This window comes from Schistocerca nitens, chromosome 10 (genome assembly GCF_023898315.1).
Source record: "Schistocerca nitens isolate TAMUIC-IGC-003100 chromosome 10, iqSchNite1.1, whole genome shotgun sequence".
In the NCBI taxonomy this organism is placed as follows: domain Eukaryota; kingdom Metazoa; phylum Arthropoda; class Insecta; order Orthoptera; family Acrididae; genus Schistocerca; species Schistocerca nitens.
In genome coordinates this window covers 15,089,636-15,111,772 of record NC_064623.1, presented here as the reverse complement: position 1 = coordinate 15,111,772, position 22,137 = coordinate 15,089,636, and the positions used below count along the sequence as shown (strand labels likewise).

The 22,137-nt window shown below is 44.9% G+C and overlaps 1 protein-coding gene across 1 annotated transcript in view; it reads left to right on the top strand.

The window, feature by feature from the left end:
* Positions 1-1,175: 1,175 nt before the first annotated feature.
* Positions 1,176-22,137, top strand: part of LOC126209803 (uncharacterized) — a 254,717-nt gene continuing 233,755 nt past the window's right edge. The window contains exon 1 of the mRNA XM_049938939.1: positions 1,176-1,913. Within this exon, the coding sequence (XP_049794896.1) occupies positions 1,308-1,913 (606 nt within the window). The 5' untranslated portion in view covers positions 1,176-1,307. The remainder of the gene's footprint in view (positions 1,914-22,137) is intronic.

The window sequence follows — 22,137 nt, the reverse complement described above, 5'->3', positions numbered from 1 at the left end:
AAAACACGAATTTCTCTCATCACTCGGAGACAGGGAAGTGTGCATCATGGATGAAGTATCCAATAAACTCCTCACCAAGAAGTCTATTTTGAAGAATATTATCAACTTTGAAGACTTTGACAACTACCTCCGTGATTCAGACCCACTCTGGCCTCTCATTGCCGTTACTAACAACATCGATCTTTCTGCAATTCGAATGATATGCAGTAGATATGCAGACATACGTGTGTATGTTCTAAATAACCTAGATGAGGAGTGGCTATACGTTGAAGAGCAATCAAGAAGCGTATTGCAAGTTCTGAATAGCTCGAATAATCGAGTTATCGTTGAAGGGAAACCAGGTATAGGGAAATCTACTATGTTGCTAGATATGGCAAGCCAGCTGAAGTGCCAGGATCCTTCGTGGTGGATCCTGAGAATAGACTTACTGAACTACTCAGAAGTCTTAGACAGTTGCATCAGCGGTCAGAAAGCCAGTAAGCTTATTTTGGAACGAGTGTTATACAACGAGAGAAACCTGGGCGTACTGGAACGCTCACTTCTTCAGCACTGTCTGCTGGAGTATCCTCGTATCATCTGCATGGTGGACGGCTTCGACGAGGTCTGCCCAGACTACGGAGACAAATGCTTACAGGCTCTGCGGGAGTTGGCTCCAAGCCATGGGAAGCTGCTGGTGACGACTCGACCCTCCGTGACGGGCCGCCTCGAGGCTGCCCTGGATGTTTCGGCGCACACGCTGCCTGCTCTCAGTGATGACCAAGTGGACGAATTCCATAGGGGGTCCAGCTCAGATGTAGTAGTTACTGGTGTGGTTAGAGATCTGTTGAAGATCCCTCTGTTTTCAAAAATGTATGCAGACTCATTGGAAAGTGGAGCTGAGGTAGAGGACATTGTGAGCCTTTATGAAGCTTTTCTTGAAAGGAAATTGAAAAGATTGCACGAAGAGAAGTGGGGTGATAATTTATCCATACCTGGTAGAAGGAAAAAGGTGAAGAGGGAATGGCAGGAGCACGAGAAGCTGTTGGGGTTTCTTGCAGTGACACACCTTCTCCCTAGAATTGAAGTACCTAGGCGAGAGCAACAGTCCACTGTAGATCGAGAGGATCTCGTGAAGGCTGGAGTCATTTACCGATTTATTGATGATAAGCTGTGGAAATGTGTACCGCAGTGCTCTTGCCGACAGCAGCTTGGAGTTTTTCGTCGAGTCTTTCGACAGAATAGCGAGTAGGGGCCGACCGCTCCTGACGGCAGTGATCAACGGCAGTGAGAGTGAGGTGAAATCGCTGCTAGAGAAGGGCGCTGAGCCCATGGAGAGGGATGAGATGGGACGCAGCTCACTGCATCTGGTACCAGCCTACACTGGCGACTCTTCGCTGCTGCGGCTGCTTGTAGAACGGCTGGAGGTGGCGGCGGTGACGAGGGACGGAGGATCGGCATCAGGGGCAGCAGAAGCAGCAGTGTCACGGGGAGCCGCGGAGGCGAAGTCAGTATCCGAGGTGGATGAGGCGCTGAGGTCCGTCGAACCCCACCGGGTGGCGACCGACTCGGATTCGGCAGAGGCTTCGGGGACACCTGGGGCGTGGGGTGTTGGGGAAGAGACGGGAGCAGTTGGTCGACTACAGTATGCGAAGGCGGTGTCTGAGGCGATGGGTGCGGAGGACGGGCTGCTGCACTGGACGCCACTGCGCTACGCCGCGGAGCGCCGGCGCTGGTGGGCGGTGCCTGCGCTTCTGGAGATGGGCGCCGAGATGCATCACCTGGGAGACTTCCAGCGCGGCCTGCACACACCTGAGGAGCTGTGGCGCGTTTTCAAAGAAAATGGATACAGAGCACTGTTCGATCATATACTTGGCAAGAATCAGTCCCAGATTGTCAAACAGACAAACGAAAACAAGAGGCTTTTAGAGATCCAGGTAAAGTACACATATTTACTTTTTTGGGTTAACACAAAGCCTATTCCACAGGCTCCACAGAGAATATTCTATGAAGAGAAACAAATAAACCACATTTTAGGGCTATCTGCATCTGCATTACATAAAGATTTAACATATATCCTCTGCAAGCCAATGTGAAGTGTTTAGCAGAGAGTACTTAGCACGGAAGCACATGTTTCTTCCCATTCCAGGCAGGTATGGACACCAGAAAGAATTTATGCTTAAATGCCCTCTATAAATGGTGACATTACTCTAATCTCGTCTTCACGGTACGGGAGGGATATCTTGGGAGCTCAAGATTATTCATTTATTCTTTCCTTTGCATAATCTCTGGAAGTACTGTAATTGGGCTTTCGCGGGCTAATTTACATCCTTCTTCAAGAGTACGCAACATCAACTCTGTCAAACAAACCTGCGATTATTCGTGCCTCTCTTCTCTGTATACGTTGAATAACCCCTCCTGGTCCTACCTGTTATGGGTCCCATACACTTGACTAATATTCTAACATAACCCTCAGAGTTGACGCTTATGCAACATCATTTGATACATTTCTGCCATTTTCATACCAATAACCGAAAAACTGCTACCATCATTACCTGTGTCTGATCGTAAGTTATCATTCCGCTTCGCATTCCAACAATTTGTTACACCCAGGCATTTGTACAAGTAAAACCACTCAAGCTGTGACTCACTGATATTGTAGTCATAGGATACTATTTTCCTGAATTTTACGAACTGCACAATTCTACACTACCTCACATTTGAGACAAGACGCTAATCCTTGCACCACTTTGAAATCTTATCAACATCTGACAGGATGTCAGTGCAGCATATTTCACACAGTACTTTGCTGTAAACAAATGCATCATCTGCAAAGAGATTAGTGCTGTCTTGCAGCGTCGACGACGTGGGCCTCAACATATTTCGCTGGACCACATCTAAAGTTGTCTCTACTTCTGCCAATGACCGTCGATCTGAGGCAACATATTACATCCCTCCCACCAAGAAACCCTCAATCTAATAACAAATTTCGTTTGATGCCATTCTATACGCATTGACGTAGTACTGAATCCAAAGCTTTTCGGGCGTCAAGAAGTACTGCATTCGACTGGTTGTCTGGGTTCATAGCTTTCGGGGTATTATGTGAGAAAAATGCAACTTGGGTTTTTCATTATCAAATCGAAATCCATACCATAGACAGACACAATATCACAAAATAATGTATCAGTAAGGTGCATATTACGAGGTCCTTTGGGTTATTTGTTCCAAGACTTTTTGGTCAAAATTTTACAAGAGGTACGACCTCCAACAGCTGAGGCACTATATATCGAATGAACAGCAGGTAATGTCCCCCTGCGAAACAGAGTGGTAACTAATAAAATCCTATCAGTTATTGTTCTACAACTGCGACTCACAATTTCACTGTTGTTAGTTACCCCGAACAGAATACGATTTCGTTGTGCATAATTTTCCATATATATATATATATATATACAGGGTCTTACAAAAAGGTATGGCCAAACTTTCAGGAAACATTCCTCACACACAAAGAAAGAAAATATGTTATGTGGACATGTGTCCGGAAACGCTTACTTTCCATCTTAGAGGTCATTTTATTACTTCTCTTCAAATCATATTAATCATGGAATGGAAACACACAGCAACAAAACGTACCAGCGTGACTTCAAACACTTTGTTACAGGAAATGTTCAAAATGTCCTCCGTTAGCGAGGATACATGCATCCACCCTCCGTCGCATGGAATCCCTGATGCGCTGATGCAGCCCTGGAGAATGGCGTATTGTATCACAGCCGTCCACAATACGAGCACGAAGAGTCTCTACATTTGGTACCGGGGTTGCGTAGACAAGAGCTTTCAAGTGCCCCCATAAATGAAAGTCAAGAGCGTTGAGGTCAGGAGAGCGTGGAGGCCATGGAACTGGTCCGCCTCTACCAATCCATCGGTCACCGAATCTGTTGTTGAGAAGCGTACCAACACTTCGACTGAAATGTGCAGGAGCTCCATCGTGCATGAACCACATGTAGTGTCGTACTAGCAAATGTTCTAGCAACACAGGTAGAGTATCCCGTAAGAAATCATGATAACGTGCTCCATTGAGCGTAGGTGGAAGAACATACTGACGAAACTAAAATGAGCTCTAACATGGAAATTAAGCGTTTCCGGACACATGCCCACATAACATCTTTTCTTTATTTGTGTGTCAGGAATGTTTCCTGAAAGTTTGGCCGCACCTTTTTATAGATATTCTCTTTGTCGGAATATGTGGCGAAATACACATCGGGTTGAAAAACAAGTGGTAATAAACGTAGTTCACCTCGAAGAGCGACATCCATTAACATAACGCTCGAACCCCCTACACCCGCCCCGGGGCGGAAGGGATGCAATCTTAAAGTGGAACCCTTATTTTTTATTGCGGATTTGGATTCTCCGTGAAAAGTGAAAAAATATGTAATTTTTGTATGAAAAATTTCTTTCATTTCTTAATATATGGCGCTGTAATCGGCAAATATGGAAATGAATTGAGAATTGTTGCAAAACGGTATTATCTCAAACAAATACACATACGATTATGACAATTGAAGTCCTTTTTTGATATTTTTGATAATGCTATTATGTGAGACGTTCCACAGTCGAATGAAGTACAGACAGTGATCATGCACTGAGTACAAGGTCGGACTGTGCATGTTGCTTCAATGTTAACGATTGCAGGGAGGGGAGATATCACTGACGCGTATTTTGAGGCTCAAAGAAATGTTGACGAAGCTCAACAAAGGTATGATACTCCGTTCCCCGATAGGAATGTTCCGTCTGCAACGACGTTTCGCTCTATTGTCCACCTGTTTACTGAAACGGAAAGTGGTACAGCTAGAGAAAGAGTCCGACCGCTGCCTGTGACAAACCAAACTAACGCAGTGAATGTCTTAGCTGAGGTTGCTACAGATCCTCACATCTCGGCAATTTGCGCGAGGTTCAGGAATTTCGCAAAGAAGAGTTCTACGCACACTGCATGCACACAGATGGCATCGACTTCATTTATCGGTGCGCCGAGAACTGCACGGTGACGATTTTCATAGCCGCCTGAACTTCTGCAACTGGACACAGGAACTACTGGCAGTCAATGAGAATTTCATTTCACAATTACTTTTCGCAGGTCAACCCAATTTTACGAATCGTGGTCAGGTGAACCGACATAATATGCATTATTGGTCAGTGGAGAATCCCCACTGGGTAAGGCAAGTTGAACATCAACGCCCATGGAGTGTCAACGTTTGTTGCGGTATTTTAGGTACGCAGGTAACTGGCCCATACTTCATAGAAGGTAATCTGACTGCTCAAATTTACAGCGACATTGTGGATAATGTTCTACCGATACTAATGGACGATGTTCCACTTCAAACGAGACCGGATGAATGGTTTCAACACGATGGACGCCCAGCGCCTTATTCACGACTACCTCGAGAAGTTCCTAATCGAATCTATCATGGTCGATGGATTGGACGAGCAGGTCCTCTAAAGTGGGCTGCGCGACACCCCCTTTGACTTCTGCCGATTTTTGCAACCGGGGATGACGAAAAGAGACAGTTTACATGGATGTACCAACAACTCCCGAAGATATGCGGCAGCGAATTAGCAATGAATGCGCAAACATTAGCGCAGAGACACTAATACAAGTCGGATTGTCGTTCAGACACAGAGCTGCAGTGTGACAATTAGAGACTACGGACAACATTTCGAAATATGCTGCACTGAAACACTTGTGGGAGGCAAAGGGACTCACAGTAATCAAGCACCCCAAGATAGTGGGAGGCAATGGGACTCACCAAAATCAAGCATCTGAGATTGTGAGACGCAAGGGACCTCACCAAAATCAAGCATCCGAGATAGTGAGAGGCAATGGGACTCACCAAAATGAAGCACCCAAGATAGTGAGAGGCCAGGGGTCTCACCAAAATCAAGCACCCGAGATTGTGAGAGGTAAGGGGGAACACCAAAATCAAGCACGATGAGATAGTGAGAGGCAATGGGACTCACCAAAATCAACAACCCCAAGATAGTGAGAGGCAAGGAGACTCACAGTAATCAAGCACCACGACATAGTGAGAGGCAATGGGACTCACCTTCAATCAAGAACCTGAGCTTGTGAGAGGCAAGGGGGCTCATTAATATCAAGCACCTCAAGGTATTGAGAGACAAGGGGACTTGCAGTAATTAAGCACCCGCCATAGTGAGAGGCAATGGGACTCACCAAAATCAAGGATCTGAGATTGTGAGAGACAAGGGGACTCACCACAATCAAGCACCCTAAGACAGTGAGAGGCAAGGGGTTTCACCAAAATCAAGCACCTGAGATTGTGAAAGGCAAGGGGCTCACCAAAATCAGGCACCCCAAGATAATGAGACTCAAGCGGACTCGCAGTAATCGAGCACCCCGACATAGTGAGAGGCAATGGGACTCACCAAAATAAAGCATCTGAGATTCTGAGAGGCAAGGGGACTCACCAAAATCAAGCACCCCAAGACAGTGAGAGGCAAGTGGACTTACCAAAATCAAGCTCTCGAGATAGTGAGAGGCAATGGGACTCACCGAATTCAAGCACCCAAGATAGTAAGAGGCACGGGATCTCACCAAAATCAAGAACCTGAGATTGTGAGAGGCAAGGGGGCTCACCAATATCAAGCACCTCAAGGTATTGAGAGACAATGGGACTCGCAGTAATCAAGCACCCTGACATAGTGAGTGGCAATGGGCCTCACCAAAATCAAGCATCCGAAACTGTGAGGGGCAAGGGGTCTCACCAAAATCAAGCACCTGAGATAGTGACAGGCAATGGTACTCACCAAAATCAAGCACCTGATAGTGAGAGGCAATGGGACTCACAAAAACCCAGCACACCAAGACAGTGAGAGGCAAAGGGGCCTCATCAAAATCAAGCATCGAAGATTGTGAGAGGCAAGTTACTCACCAAAATCAAGCACCCCAAGACACTGAGAGGCAAGGGGACTCACCAAAATCAAGCACCCAAGATAGTGAGAGGCAAGGGGCCTCAGCAAAAACAAGCACATGAGACTGTGAGAGGCAAGGGGGCTCACCAACATCAAGCACCCCAAGACACTGAGAGGGAATGGGGCTCACCAAAATGAAGCACCGGAGACTGAGAGGCAAGGGGTCTCACCAAACTCAAGCACCTGAGATAGTGAGAGGCAATGGCACTCACCAAAACCAAGCACCTGAGAGTGTGAGAGGCAATGTGATTCACCAAAATCAAGTACCCAAGATAGTGAGAGGCAAGGGGACTCACAGTAATGGTTCAAATGGCTCTGAGCACTATGGGACTTAACATCTATGGCCATCAGTCCCCTAGAACTTAGAACTACTTAAACCTAACTAACCTAAGGACATCACACAACATCCAGTCATCACAAGGCAGAGAAAATCCCTGACCCCGCCGGGACTCACAGTAATCAAGCACCACGAGATAGTGAGAGGATTTGGGACTCACCAAAATCAAGCACTCGAGATAGTGAGAGGCAATAGGACTCACCAGAATCAAGCTCCCAAGATTGTGAGAGGGAAGGGGGTTCACCAAAATCAAGCTCCCAAGATTGTGAGAGGGAAGGGGGCTCTTCAAAATCAAGCACCCCAAGATAGTACAGGCAAGGGGACTCGCAGTAATCAAGCACCACGAGATAGTGTGAGGCAAGGGGGCTCACCAAAATTTCGTTAGTGGATGCGTGGCAGCAATCAAGTACCACGAGGTAGTGAGAGGCAAGGGGGCTCACCAAAATTTCGTGAGTCGATCCTTGGCACTCGTCCAGGGTATCGTCATGAAAACGTCATGGCTGAAACATACAATTATTGCGTAGCAAACGACGGAAGCCATGACGAGGCTTAGAGAAGCCAATGCGCCAGGACGTGAGATGTATGTGGCCAGTGAATGGTTGTGGTGTTGTCAGCGGGTGCTGTGGCGACTCTCAGCGTCGCACGGCCGCTGGAACGGTGACGGCAGTAGCTCGCCGATGACGCTCCCTCCATCAGGCGGGGGCGGGCTAGAGACTTTGTAAAATGTAAACTTTCACGGCCGGAAATGACACAATTAACAAAATATTCCTGGCCATCATGCTGCAGTCGAATGAATTTCACATCGAAACACAACGTTTCGTCATCATTTTCGAAGGACACTTTCATGGCGGACCGCAGCTTTTTTCGGGTTTATTCGATTTGCACCCTCGCTCGCTACTCACTGCAGTAAAATTCTTTGCTCCCGTGCAGTGGCGTGCCATCACGTGGTTTGAACATAAGAGTGCAAATGGGCGCTATTGGTTGCCGTTCTCCGCCATTGATAGGACACCATGGTGGAAAACTGGTACACGTCCTCTCCAGAAGCCGGATCCAGACGTCAACCAATTTCACTCTCTCCTCCGTCCTGTTGAAATATCTGGTGCATTTGACAATGTCTATGGCCTCTCTGAATGGCCTTTCATGGAACCCGCTTGTCGCTGCGAGTACTTGAGCCCTACCAAAATGAAAGTAATGGTCTTTTGGCTGCAAAACATGTTCCGCAAATCTCTTCCCGCGATTGCGACCATGATTGGCCAAGTTTAGGTGATCCTGCATCTCCCGGGTTGATTTCCAGATTACCGCGATGTTCTGTTTTTTCACGATTTTCCCTTTGCGGTCAGTAAATTACCTACCGAAAGGCAGGAAAACTTTCGATTTCAAAGGATCGCTCTGACGTTTGCCTGGCGGTCTTCAGGATCTTTTTACCTCTCATTATTCTGGAGCAATACGTTGCTGAGGTGTTTTAATTCCCCGCAAGCAGGTCTGCTTCACAGATGTTCCTTGCTTTATCCGACAACGTTTTTATAATGCCACGCTTCTGTCGTCGATCGTGGTTCGAATCTTGGTGTCGGTAACAGTCTCCGAGCGTGGGTTCTCTGTAAACTGTGTGGCCTCAGCTACCATCTTCTCCCTTGAAAAGTAGCACACCAAGAGAAGTTAATCTTCTGCCTGCAGCTTCCTCCATGGTAAATGGAAATGGGCGTTTGGTGTCATTGGCCGGGAGGCCCCTTACGGGGCAGGTCCGACCGCCTTGGTGCAGGTCTTATTACATTTGACGCCACACTGGGCGACCTGCGCGCCGGATGGGGATGAAATGATGATGAAGACAACACGGCACCCAGTCCCTGAGCGGAGAAAATCCGCGACCCAGTCGGGAATCGCACCCGGGCCCGGAGGACGGCAATCCGTCACGCTGACCACTCAGTTATCGGGGCGGACTTTCCTCCATGGTAAACTGAATCTTCGGATTAACACCGTTGAGATGTTTGTGAAAATGAGCTAGTTCCTCTCCGCCATGCCTCCACAAAACAAACATATCATCTACGTAGCGGAACCAAATATTCGGTTTTTTGTTGGCACCTTCCAGTGCCTACTTCTCGAATTTTTCCATAATAAAATTCGCTATGGTTGGATTTGATGGTCTCCCTATAACCACGCCATTCAGCTGTTCACGGAACTCATCGTTCCGTTTGAAATAGGTGGTCGTGAGGCGGCGAAAACTCCGATTCAGCTGTTGTAACATCTCGTGGAGATGAAGCATAGTAAATAACGATGCAACATCAAAATTAAGTATTCCCGAAATCTCATAGAACAACTAATGTGTCCTCTGGCTGGACCACTATGCGAATTAATTTACTGATAAAATGTGCCGAATTCTTGGTATAGGAGTCCGGCCGGCCCACGTATGGTAGTAATAATGTTATCAAAGACTTGACAATTAAATGTGTGTGTTAACCAATGGCACTCACTATAGGTCTCATCGGTACATGTTTTTTTTTTTTTTTTTTTTTTTTTTTTTTTTTTGCGTCCTCGGCAATCCATAGGCTGGTGGTGGTGGCCAACTGAACTGAACTGACTCTTCTGTACGCTCTGTTGGACAGAGGACGTTTTATCAGCCGTGTAACAGTTCTAATAACTTTGTCAGTTTTCTCTACGTCTGCTGATCTACTAAGTCGTTAATCTTACTACAGTAGTTGGGCACATCTAAAACAAGCCTCGCATTTCACTTGTTAGAGGAGAAAATGATAATGCTGTCGTCCTGATTCAGGCGTTTATGGCATTCCTCTCACCCACAGTTAAATTACTTTTTGGAGGCTTTGGGTGGGCCAATACTTCCACAGCACTGCGAATGCCTGCTTCCACACTGGCCTTTAGTTCTTCCGTGGGCACAACTCGCGGACTGATGGCAATGGCAAATCCGTTAATCATATCAACAGATTTTCCATAACTGTCTTATCTTTTCCTTTTAAATACTGTACTTTTTCATGTAATACAGATGCATTGATGGATACCTTGTGGAAAAGGTCTCCACTCGCTCCCTCTCAATTAGGACACCCAAACTGACAATCAATAATCCTTTTCACAGATTCACTTTGTCATGGCCAAAATTACCCACAGCCACCAGAAGCGTGAAATCTCCATTTACTTCCGGCATACGTGCAATGCTTCTATGTAAAAAACAATGTGAAGTATCTATTTCGTCACTGTGTTCCAATTCCTCTATAATATACAAAACATCATTTGGTAGATCTGTATCCACACTCTATGAGAGCAATTTTCCCATACCTATTGATACTTTATCATGCAAACTGAGCTTTAATGAACGTGAATGCAGTTTACTTGGTTCCACCTTCATGACTTCAACGGTGTGCAGTAGAAGATCAACTTTTGCATGATGCTCATACATACAATCCGGCCTTAGGATTGTACAGTACACCCCACCCTCCCACCCCCCCAATTGCGTGGGGCAATACTTCCATATATTCCTGAACACTCCCTACTCTAGTAGAGAAACTGTCCAATGTTGCTACGAGTGATGCCACAAGATTGTCCCCTACTCCACACAATCTATATCATGGAGAACTCATTCCCTCCCTACCCAGCAGGTCTAGAGTAGTCGCTGACACATGACTTCCTGTGCCCACTAAAAACTTACGTTGCATTCCTTTCATCACACCGACCAAGTAACAATCTTGCCTTTACATACGCCTTTGCAGCATTATGCTTTACTGGGAATGTCATCTGGCAGTTTATGAATTCCTGTTGCCGTTTAACGAACTCTTACATCATTGTCCACTTTGCATTTTATGTCAGGACCCAACACCTAATGCACCACCTCCCCACACTCATAGTATTGTGATTGGCAGAATTATTTACGAGTACAGACCACATGTCCACACCTATAAAAGCTCTGTTTATCCTGCATCCAAGTTGTTAAGTCAGCTTCGGTCAGTGCCATAGCAGTCTTAAGGGGGTTAGGACATCAAACGGGCCGACTTGGAGCAGGAGACGCACCACAGGACATTTTATTTTCTACTGTCTACACTTTTACTAATAAATTCATAAAACTTTGTCAGCATGACCACGAAGGATTCAGAATTCACACTCATTGCAGTGGAAGTGCAAAAACATACCAAAATAATTTTTTTTTAGATATGAAATTTCATCATTTTTTCACTTACTGTTGGCTGCATTTGTTGCTATAGGTGCATTTTTCTTCACAAGTAAAAGAGATTCTTCGATGAATTTTGCACAGCATACAAACCATACTTGCAGTTTTATGAAACTCTAGAATTTTCCAAATCTATTAAAAACTGTGGTGAAAATTGAGATAATTAACAACAAAATTTGATTTTTTTCTAAACATAAAGTTTAAAACGTAACAGCTCATTCATTTTTTCATAAATTAAATAGATTCTAGAGTTTCAGACACCTGTAAGCATGGCTTGTATGCTGGGCAAAATTCATCGAACAGTCTCTCTTACTTATGAAGAAAAATGTACCTATAGTAACAAATGCAGCCAATAGTAAGTGAAAAAATGATGAAATTTGACATGTAAAAAAAATTATTTTGTTATGTTTTTGAACTTCCGCTGCTACGAGTGTCAATCCTGAATCCTTCCTGGTCATGCTGACAAAGTTTTATGAATTTACTTGTAAAAGTATAGACAGTGGAAATTAAAATGTCCTGTGGTGCCTCTCCTGCTCCAAGTCGGCCGGTTTGACGTCCTGTCCCCACCTTAATGGCAGTAGCCAAATCCTTTGGATTCTCCATCTGTAGCCTCCTCAACAAATCAGGTGCAAGTCCTCTCAAAAACACATCTAACAGTCTGTGTTCTGCAGGTTGCAGAATTATTTTATCCGCATCCTAGGTTAACTAACAAGTAGTGCATTCATTTGCCTACTTGTGTCCAAGAATATTTCCACTGACTCGTTTCGCTTTTGGGGCATCTCGTTAAATTATTCCCCAAATAATCTAGTGTTATGCTGCCTGCAGAATCGCAATTGGAGTCCGTTCCTGAGTTGTTCAGTTGTGTATGCCTTATTCAGCCCTTCATGATACATATATGCCTTTGCCTCACTCAGTAGCTATAGCTTGGTGATGTGCAAATGTACGTCATCTGACCAACTTCCAATAGCTTCCAGATAGTGACACATCCTCAGTCAGTTTACTCCCCCCGTCCACCCCCCCCCCCCCCAAAAAAAAGAGCCACTGTTCTAGTTGCAATAGGATCGAGAGAAGGAACACAAATGAAGTTCTTACCTCTACTGCCCCAGCTAGTTAACCCTGTATCATGATTGGTCACAGCCCATCGAGACTCCGATAACGTGCCTTGTACCCATACTGTCAGCTTGCGCTACAGGCTTCCTGCATGTACTGGGTGATCAAAAAGTTAGTATAAATTTGAAAACTTAATAAAGCACGGAATAATGTAGATAGAGAGGTAAAAATTGACACACGTGCTTGGAATGACATGGGATTTTATTAGAAACAAAAAAAAAGTATTGCTAGGCGCGTGAAAGATTCCTTGCACGCGTCGTTTGGTGATGATCGTGTGCTCAGCCGCCACTTTCGTCATGCTTGGCCTCCCATGTCCCCAGACCTCAGTCCGTGCGATTATTGGCTTTGGGGTTACCTGAAGTCGCAAGTGTATCGTGATCGACCGACATCTCTAGTGATGCTGTAAGACAACTTCCGACGCCAATGCCTCACCATAACTCCGGACATGCTTTACAGTGCTATTCACATCATTATTCCTCGACTACAGCTATTGTTGACGAATGATGGTGGACATATTGAGCATTTCCTGTAAAGAACATCATCTTTGCTTTGTCTTACTTTGTTATGCTAGTTATTGCTGTTCTGATCAGATGAAGCGCCATGTGTCGGACATTTTTTGAACTTTTGTATTTTTTTGGTTCTAATAAAACCCCATGTCATTCCAAGCATGTGTGTCAATTTGTACTTCTCTAGCTACATTATTCCGTGATTTATTCAGTTTTCAAATATTTTAATTTATACTGACTTTTTAATCACCCGGTACATAGCGATATGTGTGCCAAATTACGATGTTGACGCTTCACTGGTGATAAATAGTACTCTGTACAATAAACTGTAACAAATCTGCAGGTCCCTCAGGTTTCACTAAATATGCTTTGAAATTCCTAACACGTCAATTCTATCCAGTCTAGTAGTGTACAAGAACAGAGAAACAGAGGCTACAAAAATATCAAGCCCACTTACCAAAACATTACTGTTGAAATGTACATTGCAGTTGGAGATGACGTCCTGAATGCAACTGCAGACATCAGTATTTTTAGTGGTACAATTTAAAGAGGCCAGGAGTGACAGGCCTCTGTGGTGGGTGTTGGAACTGGGTTGGCGGAGGTCAGGCAACCAGTAGAATACCACCACATCGTTGCTAAAACATTCATTGACGGCTCAGCAAACTACAGCTGACGTAAGACTGCTCATAGAGGTTGATGCCCCGGAACTTAAGCTGTGTATGGCTGGAAAATGGGTGAAGGTGTCGGCAGACAGCCTGGCAACACATGTCCAGCCAAACAATGATGGCGAGGACGCTGACTCCGGCAGCTGGAGGCACCCTACAAGAGGGAGCCTTGCTACTCAGACCGGGCATGTCGAGGCATGCGGAAGCATGGTGTCGACCAGTGTGAGTGAGCCGGCTCCCAGAAAAAGTGTCTGCGCATGCGAGTAGAGGTAGGCAGCGAGGAGTTTGCTCGTACAGGCGATAGCGACTGAATTGCTGCACGAGCCCGGGCTCAGACTGCAGACCACCAGGGCAGGGTGGCAGCAGTTGAAGCAGGCGCGCAGTTGGCATGCCGGCTCGAGGTCGCAAAGTCAGCAGCGTGCACCTCATTTCTCACAGCAGGGCCACATATAGCACTGACAGAGCCCGTACGTGGTGATTTGTTGATCCACATAGACATACAGACTCATAGACCCTCACAGGTTCTCCCCTGTAGCTGGTGGCTAGTGGATTGTAATGCACCTGTCTAGAAATGTATTGTATTTACACTGACATGACAAATGTCAGGGGATGCCTGCTAATATCTTTTCTGACATCCTTCTGCCTGGCACAGTGCTGCAACTCGATGTGAAATGGACTCAACAAGTCCATGGAAGTCCCCTACAGAAATACTAAGGCCCCGCAGCATCTATAGGCATCTATAACTTCGAAAGCGTTGCTGTGGCAGGATGTAGTGCACGAACTCACCTCTCCACTGTGTCCCAAAAATAATCGATGCGTTTCCATGTTGGGCGATGAGGGATGCCAAATCATTCGGTCGAATTGTTCGGAATGTTCTTCTAACCGTTCGTGGTCAATTGTGGCCTGGTGAAATGACGTCGTTGTCTGAGAACACGGAGTACATGAAGGGCCACAAGTGGTCTGCTGGTAGCTGAACACAAGCATTTCCAGTAAATGATAGTTTCAGTTGGACCAGAAGAGCTGGTCCATCCCATGTAAACTCAGCCAACACCATTATGGAGGAAACAACAGCTGCACAGTGCCTTGTTGATAGCTTGGGTCCATGGCTTCATTGTGTCTCCGCCACACTCCAACTCTAGCATTACCTCTTCCCAACTGAAATCGTGACTGAACTGACAGTTGTCGCTACTCTATCCTGCGCAAGCTTCTTCATCTCCCAGTACCTACTGGAACCTACATCTTTCTGAATCTCCTTAGTGTATTCATCTCTTGGTCTCCCTATACGATATTTACCCTCCTGATGCCCTCCAATACTAAATTGGTGATCCTTTGATGCCTCAGAACATGTCCTACCAACCGATCCCATCTTCTAGTCAAGTTGTGCCACCAAATCCTCTTCTCACGTATTCTATTCAGTACCTCCTCATTAGTTACATGATCTGCCCATCAAATCTTCAGCACTCTTCTGTAGCACAGCTTCTATTCTCTTCTTGCCCAAACTATTTATCGACCATGTTTCACTTCCATACATGGCTACGCTCCATACAAATACTTTCAGAAACGACTTCCTGACATTTAAATCTATACTCGATGTTAACAAATTTCTCTTCTTCAGAAACGCTTTCCTTACCATTGCCAGTCTACATTTTATACCCTCTCTACTTCGACCATCATCAGTTATTTTGCTCCCCAAATAGCAAAAGTCACCTACTGCTTTAAGTGTAAAATTTCGTAATCTAATTCCCTCAGCATCACACGACTGAATTCGACTACATTGCATTATCTTCGTTTTTCTTTTGTTGATGTTCATCTTATATCCTCCTTTCAAGACACTGTCCATTACGTTCATCTGCTCTTGCAAGTCCTTTGGTGTCTCTGACAGAATTACAATGTCGTCGGCGAACCTCAAAGTTTTTATTTCTTCTCCATGGATTTTAATACCTGCACCGAATTTTTCTTTTGTTTCTTTTACTGCTTGCTCAACATACAGATTGAACAACATTGGGGATAGGCTGCAACCCTGTCTCACTCCCTTCACCCAACTGCTTCCCTTTCATGCCCCTCAACTCTTATAACTGCCATCTGGTTTCTGTACAAATTGTAAATAGCCTTTCGCCCCCTGTATTTTACCCCTGCCATCTTTAGAATTTGAAAGAAAGTCTTCCAGTCAACCTTGTCGAAAGCTTTCTCTAAGTCTACAAATGCTAGAAACGTAGGTTTACATTTCATTAATCTGTCTTCTAAAATAAGTCGTAGGGTCAGCATTGCCTCACGTGCTCCAATATTTCTACGGAATCCTAACTCATCTTCCCCGATCTCGGGTTCTACCAGTTTTTCCATTCGTCTGTAAAGAATTTGCGTTTGTATTTTGCAGCCGTAAACTGTCTCATACATCTTGCTCACCAGGTGGTAGAGTTTTGTCAGGGCTGGCTATCCCAAGGCTGTCAGTAGTTCTAATGGAATGTTGTCTACTCCTGGGGCCTTGCTTCGACTTAGGTCTTTCAGTGCTCTGTCGGACTCTTCACTAGGCCATCGTTTTCCAGTCGTCTGCAGTCCAACCGATATGGTTACCAAGTCAAGAGAGGCGCTGCACGGGGTGTTAGCAAAAGCACTCGCGTCGGTTATTTGCAGGGGTGGCCCATTAACGCCAAATTCCTCCACACCGTTCAAACGGTTACGTTCGCCGTACGTCCCTAGTATTGCTTGTCTGTCAGCACTGACAACTCTACGCGAATACCGCCGCTCTCGGTCGTTAAGTGAATGACCTCAGCCACCGTATTGTCCGTGGTGAGAGACAAAGCCTGTAATGGGGTATTCTCGGCACACTCTTGAGACTGTGGATCTCGGAGTATTGAGTTTCCTGACGATTTCCGAAACGGAATGTCCCACGCCGTCAGAGCCCTGACTAATTTTAAAAGTAAAAGTAATGGAGAACTTAAGAAATACCCTCAGACTTCAAGAAGAATATAATAATTCCGATCCCAAAGAAAGCAGGTGCTGACAGATGTGAAAATTACCGAACAATTAGTTTAATAAGTCACGGATGCAAAATACTAACGCGTATTCTCTACAGACGAATGGAAAAACTGGTAGAAGCTGACCTCGGGGAAGATCAGTTTGGATTCCGTAGAAATATTGGAACACGTGAGGCAATACTGACCCTACGACTTATATTAGAAGCTAGATCAAGGAAAGGCAAACCTACGTTTCTAGCATTTGTAGACTTAGAGAAAGCTTTTGGCAATGTTGACTGGAATACTCTCTTTCAAATTCTGAAGGTAGCAGGGGTAAAATACAGGGAGCGAAAGGCTATTTACAACTTGTACAGAAACCAGATGGCAGTTATAAGGGTCGAAGGACATGAAAGGGAAGCAGTGGTTGGGAAGGGAGTGAGACAGGGTTGTAGCCTCTCCCCGATGTTATTCAATCTGTATATTGAGCAAGCAGTAAAGGAAACAAAAGAAATGTTCGGAGTAGGTATTAAAATCCGTGGAGAAGAAATAAAAACTTTGAGGTTCACCGATGACATTGTAATTCTGTCGGAGACAGCAAAGGACTTGCAAGAGCAGTTGAACGGAATGGACAGTGTCATGAAAGGAGGGTATAAGATGAACATCAACAAAAGCAGAACGAGGATAATGGAATGTAGTCGAATTAAGTCGGGTGACGCTGAGGGAATTAGATTAGGAAATGAGACACTTAAAGTATTAAAGGAGTTTTGCTATTTCGGGAGCAAAATAACTGATGATGGTCGAAGTAGAGAGGATATAAAATGTAGACTGGCTATGGCAAGGAAAGCGTTTCTGAAGAAGAGAAATTTGTTAACATCGAGTATAGATTTCAGTGTCAGTAAAAGTATTTGTATGGAGCGTAGCCATGTATGGAAGTGAAACATGGACGATAACTAATTTGGACAAGAAGAGAATAGAAGCTTTCGAATTGTGGTGCTGCAGAAGAATGCTGAAGATTAGATGGGTAGATCATATAACTAATGAGGAGGTATTGAATAGGATTGGGGAGAAGAGAAGTGTGTGGCACAACTTGACTAGAAGAAGGGATCGGTTGGTAGGACATGTTCTGAGCCATCAAGGGATCCCCAGTTTAGTACTGGAGGGCAGCGTGGAGGGTAAAAATCGTAGAGGGAGACCAAGAGATGAATACACTAAACACATTCAGAAGGATGTAGTTTGCTGTAAGTACTGGGAGATGAAAAAGCTTGCACAGGATAGAGTAGCATGGAGAGCTGCATCAAACCAGTCTCAGGACTGAAGACCACAACAACAACAAGAAATACAGGCCCTAGCGTTTGATGTATCTTCAGTATACTGAAAATTGGAGTGAAAATGTCACGGAAATCTTAGGAATTATAGTCTCGGGAATGCAATAAGCATACTAAACTGATAGCACAGAGGTTTCCGGCTGCCAGGCATCACATTGTACACTGTAACTTAAGACAAGCTGATATCTCATCTTGCACGTGCTTATCTGGCTTCTCCGAAGAGCATTAAATATAGCTCAAAAGGAATTCTAAAGCAGCTTTACTCATTTATTTACCTTATGAACACTTCGTCATCTGTCGACAGGACTTTTATTAACTTTTTGAAAAGATGAGACCTCGCCTGCTGTAAGTCCTTCATCTACAGGCCTATAAAAAAGGGAACTGGAGCTAAAACGGTCTTTTCTTTGGCACTGTGTTGAGTTCAGTGCCAGCAGAAAATTGAATCCCTTTTGTGGAATCACTTGCTGGGCTCCGTGGGAGGTGTGGGTGTATGCACGTGCGAGATGTCGTTGCCTGTAGAAATGTCGCTTAGCAAGGGCCCACTTGTCTTTTTGCGCTAATATTATCAGGGCGTTTCATCTTGTTCAAAGTTCTCGGCAGATGTCCATGAGTGACGGACTGCGCGTGTAGAATTCCTCAAAAACATAATGACCTTTAAAGCAGAGACCAATACCATGCTAACATATTTTACAATATTTCTCGTTATATACGTATACGCGGTCACATTTCTTTCGCCAGATGAAAAGTAAGTGGGAATATTTGGTATAGTACCATTTGCAAGGCTGTTATATTTGAGTTTCACATGTACAAAAATAATTCCCAGACAATATTGGTTTCTCGTAGATGTCTTCACTTAATTTCTCTTTGACGCCTGCTTCTCTTAACATTCTTCATCAAAGTGGTGGTTGAAATCTGCTGCTGAGGCAGTGCGAATTCAATAGCTAATCCTTTTTTTTTTTTTTTCACTGAACCGAGTTGTTATCTTTGTTACGCAGGTTGGAGTATCTATCGCGTGTGTGGAGATGTCTCGAATGCAGTACACAGAAATCGGGTTTGAAGCTGAAAGCAATGGTCATATTGAGGTAAGTCCAAACTAACAGCAAATGTTCTCGTTCCAGACTAAATGATATTCTTTATGCTGGCTTTTAAACGAAAAAATCACTTTGCCTATAAAAAAATTGTATCATGATGTGAGTATTGACTGGTGAATACGCCTGATATTTGTCGTGAGCAACTAGATAGCCCCGCTTTCAATCTTAGTTAAGTGGTGAAGACTTTGTTATATACAGGATGGGGCAAATGAAAGAGGCCCCTTGCGACTGGACGTGAGTGTATGCATACAACCACAGCCTGTGGCGCGCACACCACGTGTGCACCGGCCACGTGATTCACACCGATTCATAGCGTAGTGCGGGCCGCGTCGTGGAAACGGTGGGGTCAGTTGTCTGCTGAGAAGTTTGACGGTGTCAAAGTGCTAGTAAAGAGTTGCCACGCAACGCTAAGTCCGAAAATGGAATCAGACTGGATCTGTTTTGAACAAGTCAAAAGAATTCCGAAACGTGCCCACACACCAGAAAATGTGGTTGCAGTTCAGCTGAAAATGCTTCAGAGTCCTACCTAATCAACCCGACGCCTTCCGCAAGAGACCGGCATATCACTTTGATCATGCGGACGAATACTCCATCTGGACCAGCACACGCATTCCTACCCAGTGTCTGTTGTCCAAGTACCAAAACCAGCAGGTGTTCCTCAGGAGCGCCGGTTTTGTGAGTGGCTGTTCAGTGAGATGATAATGAATGATTTGGACGTGGATCTGTTCTTTATGTCTCTATGAAGCCCGGTTTCAGCTGGGTGGTTATGTCAACTCACAGAATCACAGGTTGTTGGCAGCGGGAATCCGATTGACTTCCACGAGGCACCATTGCATCATCGGAAGGCTGGGGTTTGGTGTGCAGTTTCTGCACGCCGCATTGTTGGTCCCATCTTCTTCCATCAGACGCAGACTTACATCGCCAACATTTTGAAACCATTTGCGGCGGCACTAATGGAGGAGTGAAAGAGCTGCAGTTACTTCCAACATGATGGAGCAACTGCCCACACAGCCGCCCGCACCTTGAAGCGCATTTACACAGGCTTCACGCGTGACAGAGTTGTTAGCAGGGTTTAGTCTAGTCGCGGCTCTAGCTGGTCCCCCAGGCCACCTGATCTGTCAATGTGCCGATTACTTTGTGTCGCGAGACCTCAAGTGTAAGGCATATCGAAACAAGCCTGACTGTCTTCCAGAACTGCAGCAGAACGTTTCGGGTGAGACCGCAGCAATTCCAGCAGTCCAGCTTCGATCTGCCTTCAGCAACTTGTTGAAGGGGCTCAAAAGTGCCAATACATGAATGATGGTTACTTTCAACATCTGCTGTAGTCAGCCCTGCATTTCGTTTCCTCCTCTGTGTTTCGTTATACTGTGGAACTCTGTTCTCTGGGCCATTTTTATTTGCCCCACCCTGTACTTTTACTGCAGTTAGGTTTAGGTGAACGAGTTACAGAAATATAACTAAATTATATTACAACCACGGTCATTGAAAAAATGTTATGTTTTAGGCGACAGCTAAATTTATTTCTGTTTCCATTAGCAAAATATATTTGGAAACAACTGATACCTTTCCATGAGCCACTACGATAAAAAGATAATAAGCAGCCAGTTTCAGGAGCGCTTGTGATGATATTCGCTATTACTTTGAGCCGAGTGGAGCGTTGGCAGGCAGACTCGTTACGCAACTGGTTCGTGCATCTCATTCTGGCTGTGCACGCTACGGAGTTTCACAAGAGACAATGGAGGACATCAGACAAACGTTTCTCAGAAGCCCATGTAAGTCAATTCGTCAAGCATCTAGGCAGCTTGATGCACCTCGATCAACATTGCATCGTGTACCTCACCAGCGTCTTCGTATGCGTGCTCACAAAGTTCAAATTCTGTAACATCTGACACCGAACGACAAACCACGCCGACAACAATTTGCTGCGGATATGCTGCAGCGTATTGATATTGTTGCCAGCTTCCTGGAAAGATGTTTCTACTCAGATGGGACAACCTTTCAGTTAAGAGGGAGGGTTAATAGGTGTAATGTTCGGGTTTGGGGTTCGCAAAATCCGCACGTTGTCATTGAACATGTTCGTGATAGCCCTAAACTAAACATCTGGTGTGGGCTAATGCACGACAGGATTGTTGGACCTTTCTTCTTTGCGGAACAAACAGTGAATGGGTCAGTGTATCTGGACATGTTGGAACAGTTTGTATACTCTCAGATACAAGACTTGCAACCCAACATCACTTTTCAACAAGCTGGAGCTCCGCCGCATTTCCTGGATAGGAAATTCCCCAGTCGTTGGATCGGACGTGGAGGACCCATTACCTGGCCACCATGTTCACCCGACATTACGCCGCTTGATTTCTTCATGTGGGGATTCGTGAAGGACGCGTCTATGCGACCAAAGTAGACGATATTCCTATGTTGCGACATCGTATCACTAATGCGATTGCAACAATAACAGAGGAAATGTTACAAAGAACTTGCCAAGAAATTGAATATAGACTCGATATTCTTCGTGCTACAAATGGTTCACATGTAGAGGTGTGTTGATGATAAATAAATAAATTGTTTGAGATGCTCTACAATGTGGTGCATTTTTCATTGTCTTCATTGTCGTATATATTGTGTTTTTTGTTCGTTCCTGGGTCTTTGAAATCAGGGAGGTTTGAGTGGGACACCCTGTACTTATATAACTTTGTGTGCTAATGTTAGTGTGACCTCTGTATTACAATTATTCTTTGATACAACATCTATGTAAACGTTTTGTTAATAATTTATATCACCGTAATCAATGCACGTATATAATTTCAAAAGTTATGTTCCGTTAAAGTCTTGGAATGTTCAAACTGTTCTTGTAGAACTGGTTCATCGACAGGGCAAAGTGTTCACATCTTGTGCGCTGAAATAGGCAAGAAGAGCAGAAAGGTTATTTGATATAGCCTCCGATGTGAGAGAATTTTGACTTATCATTCATGGGGTAAATAGGTTAGCTCCGAAGTACGAAAATCCGACGGTAAGAAGAAA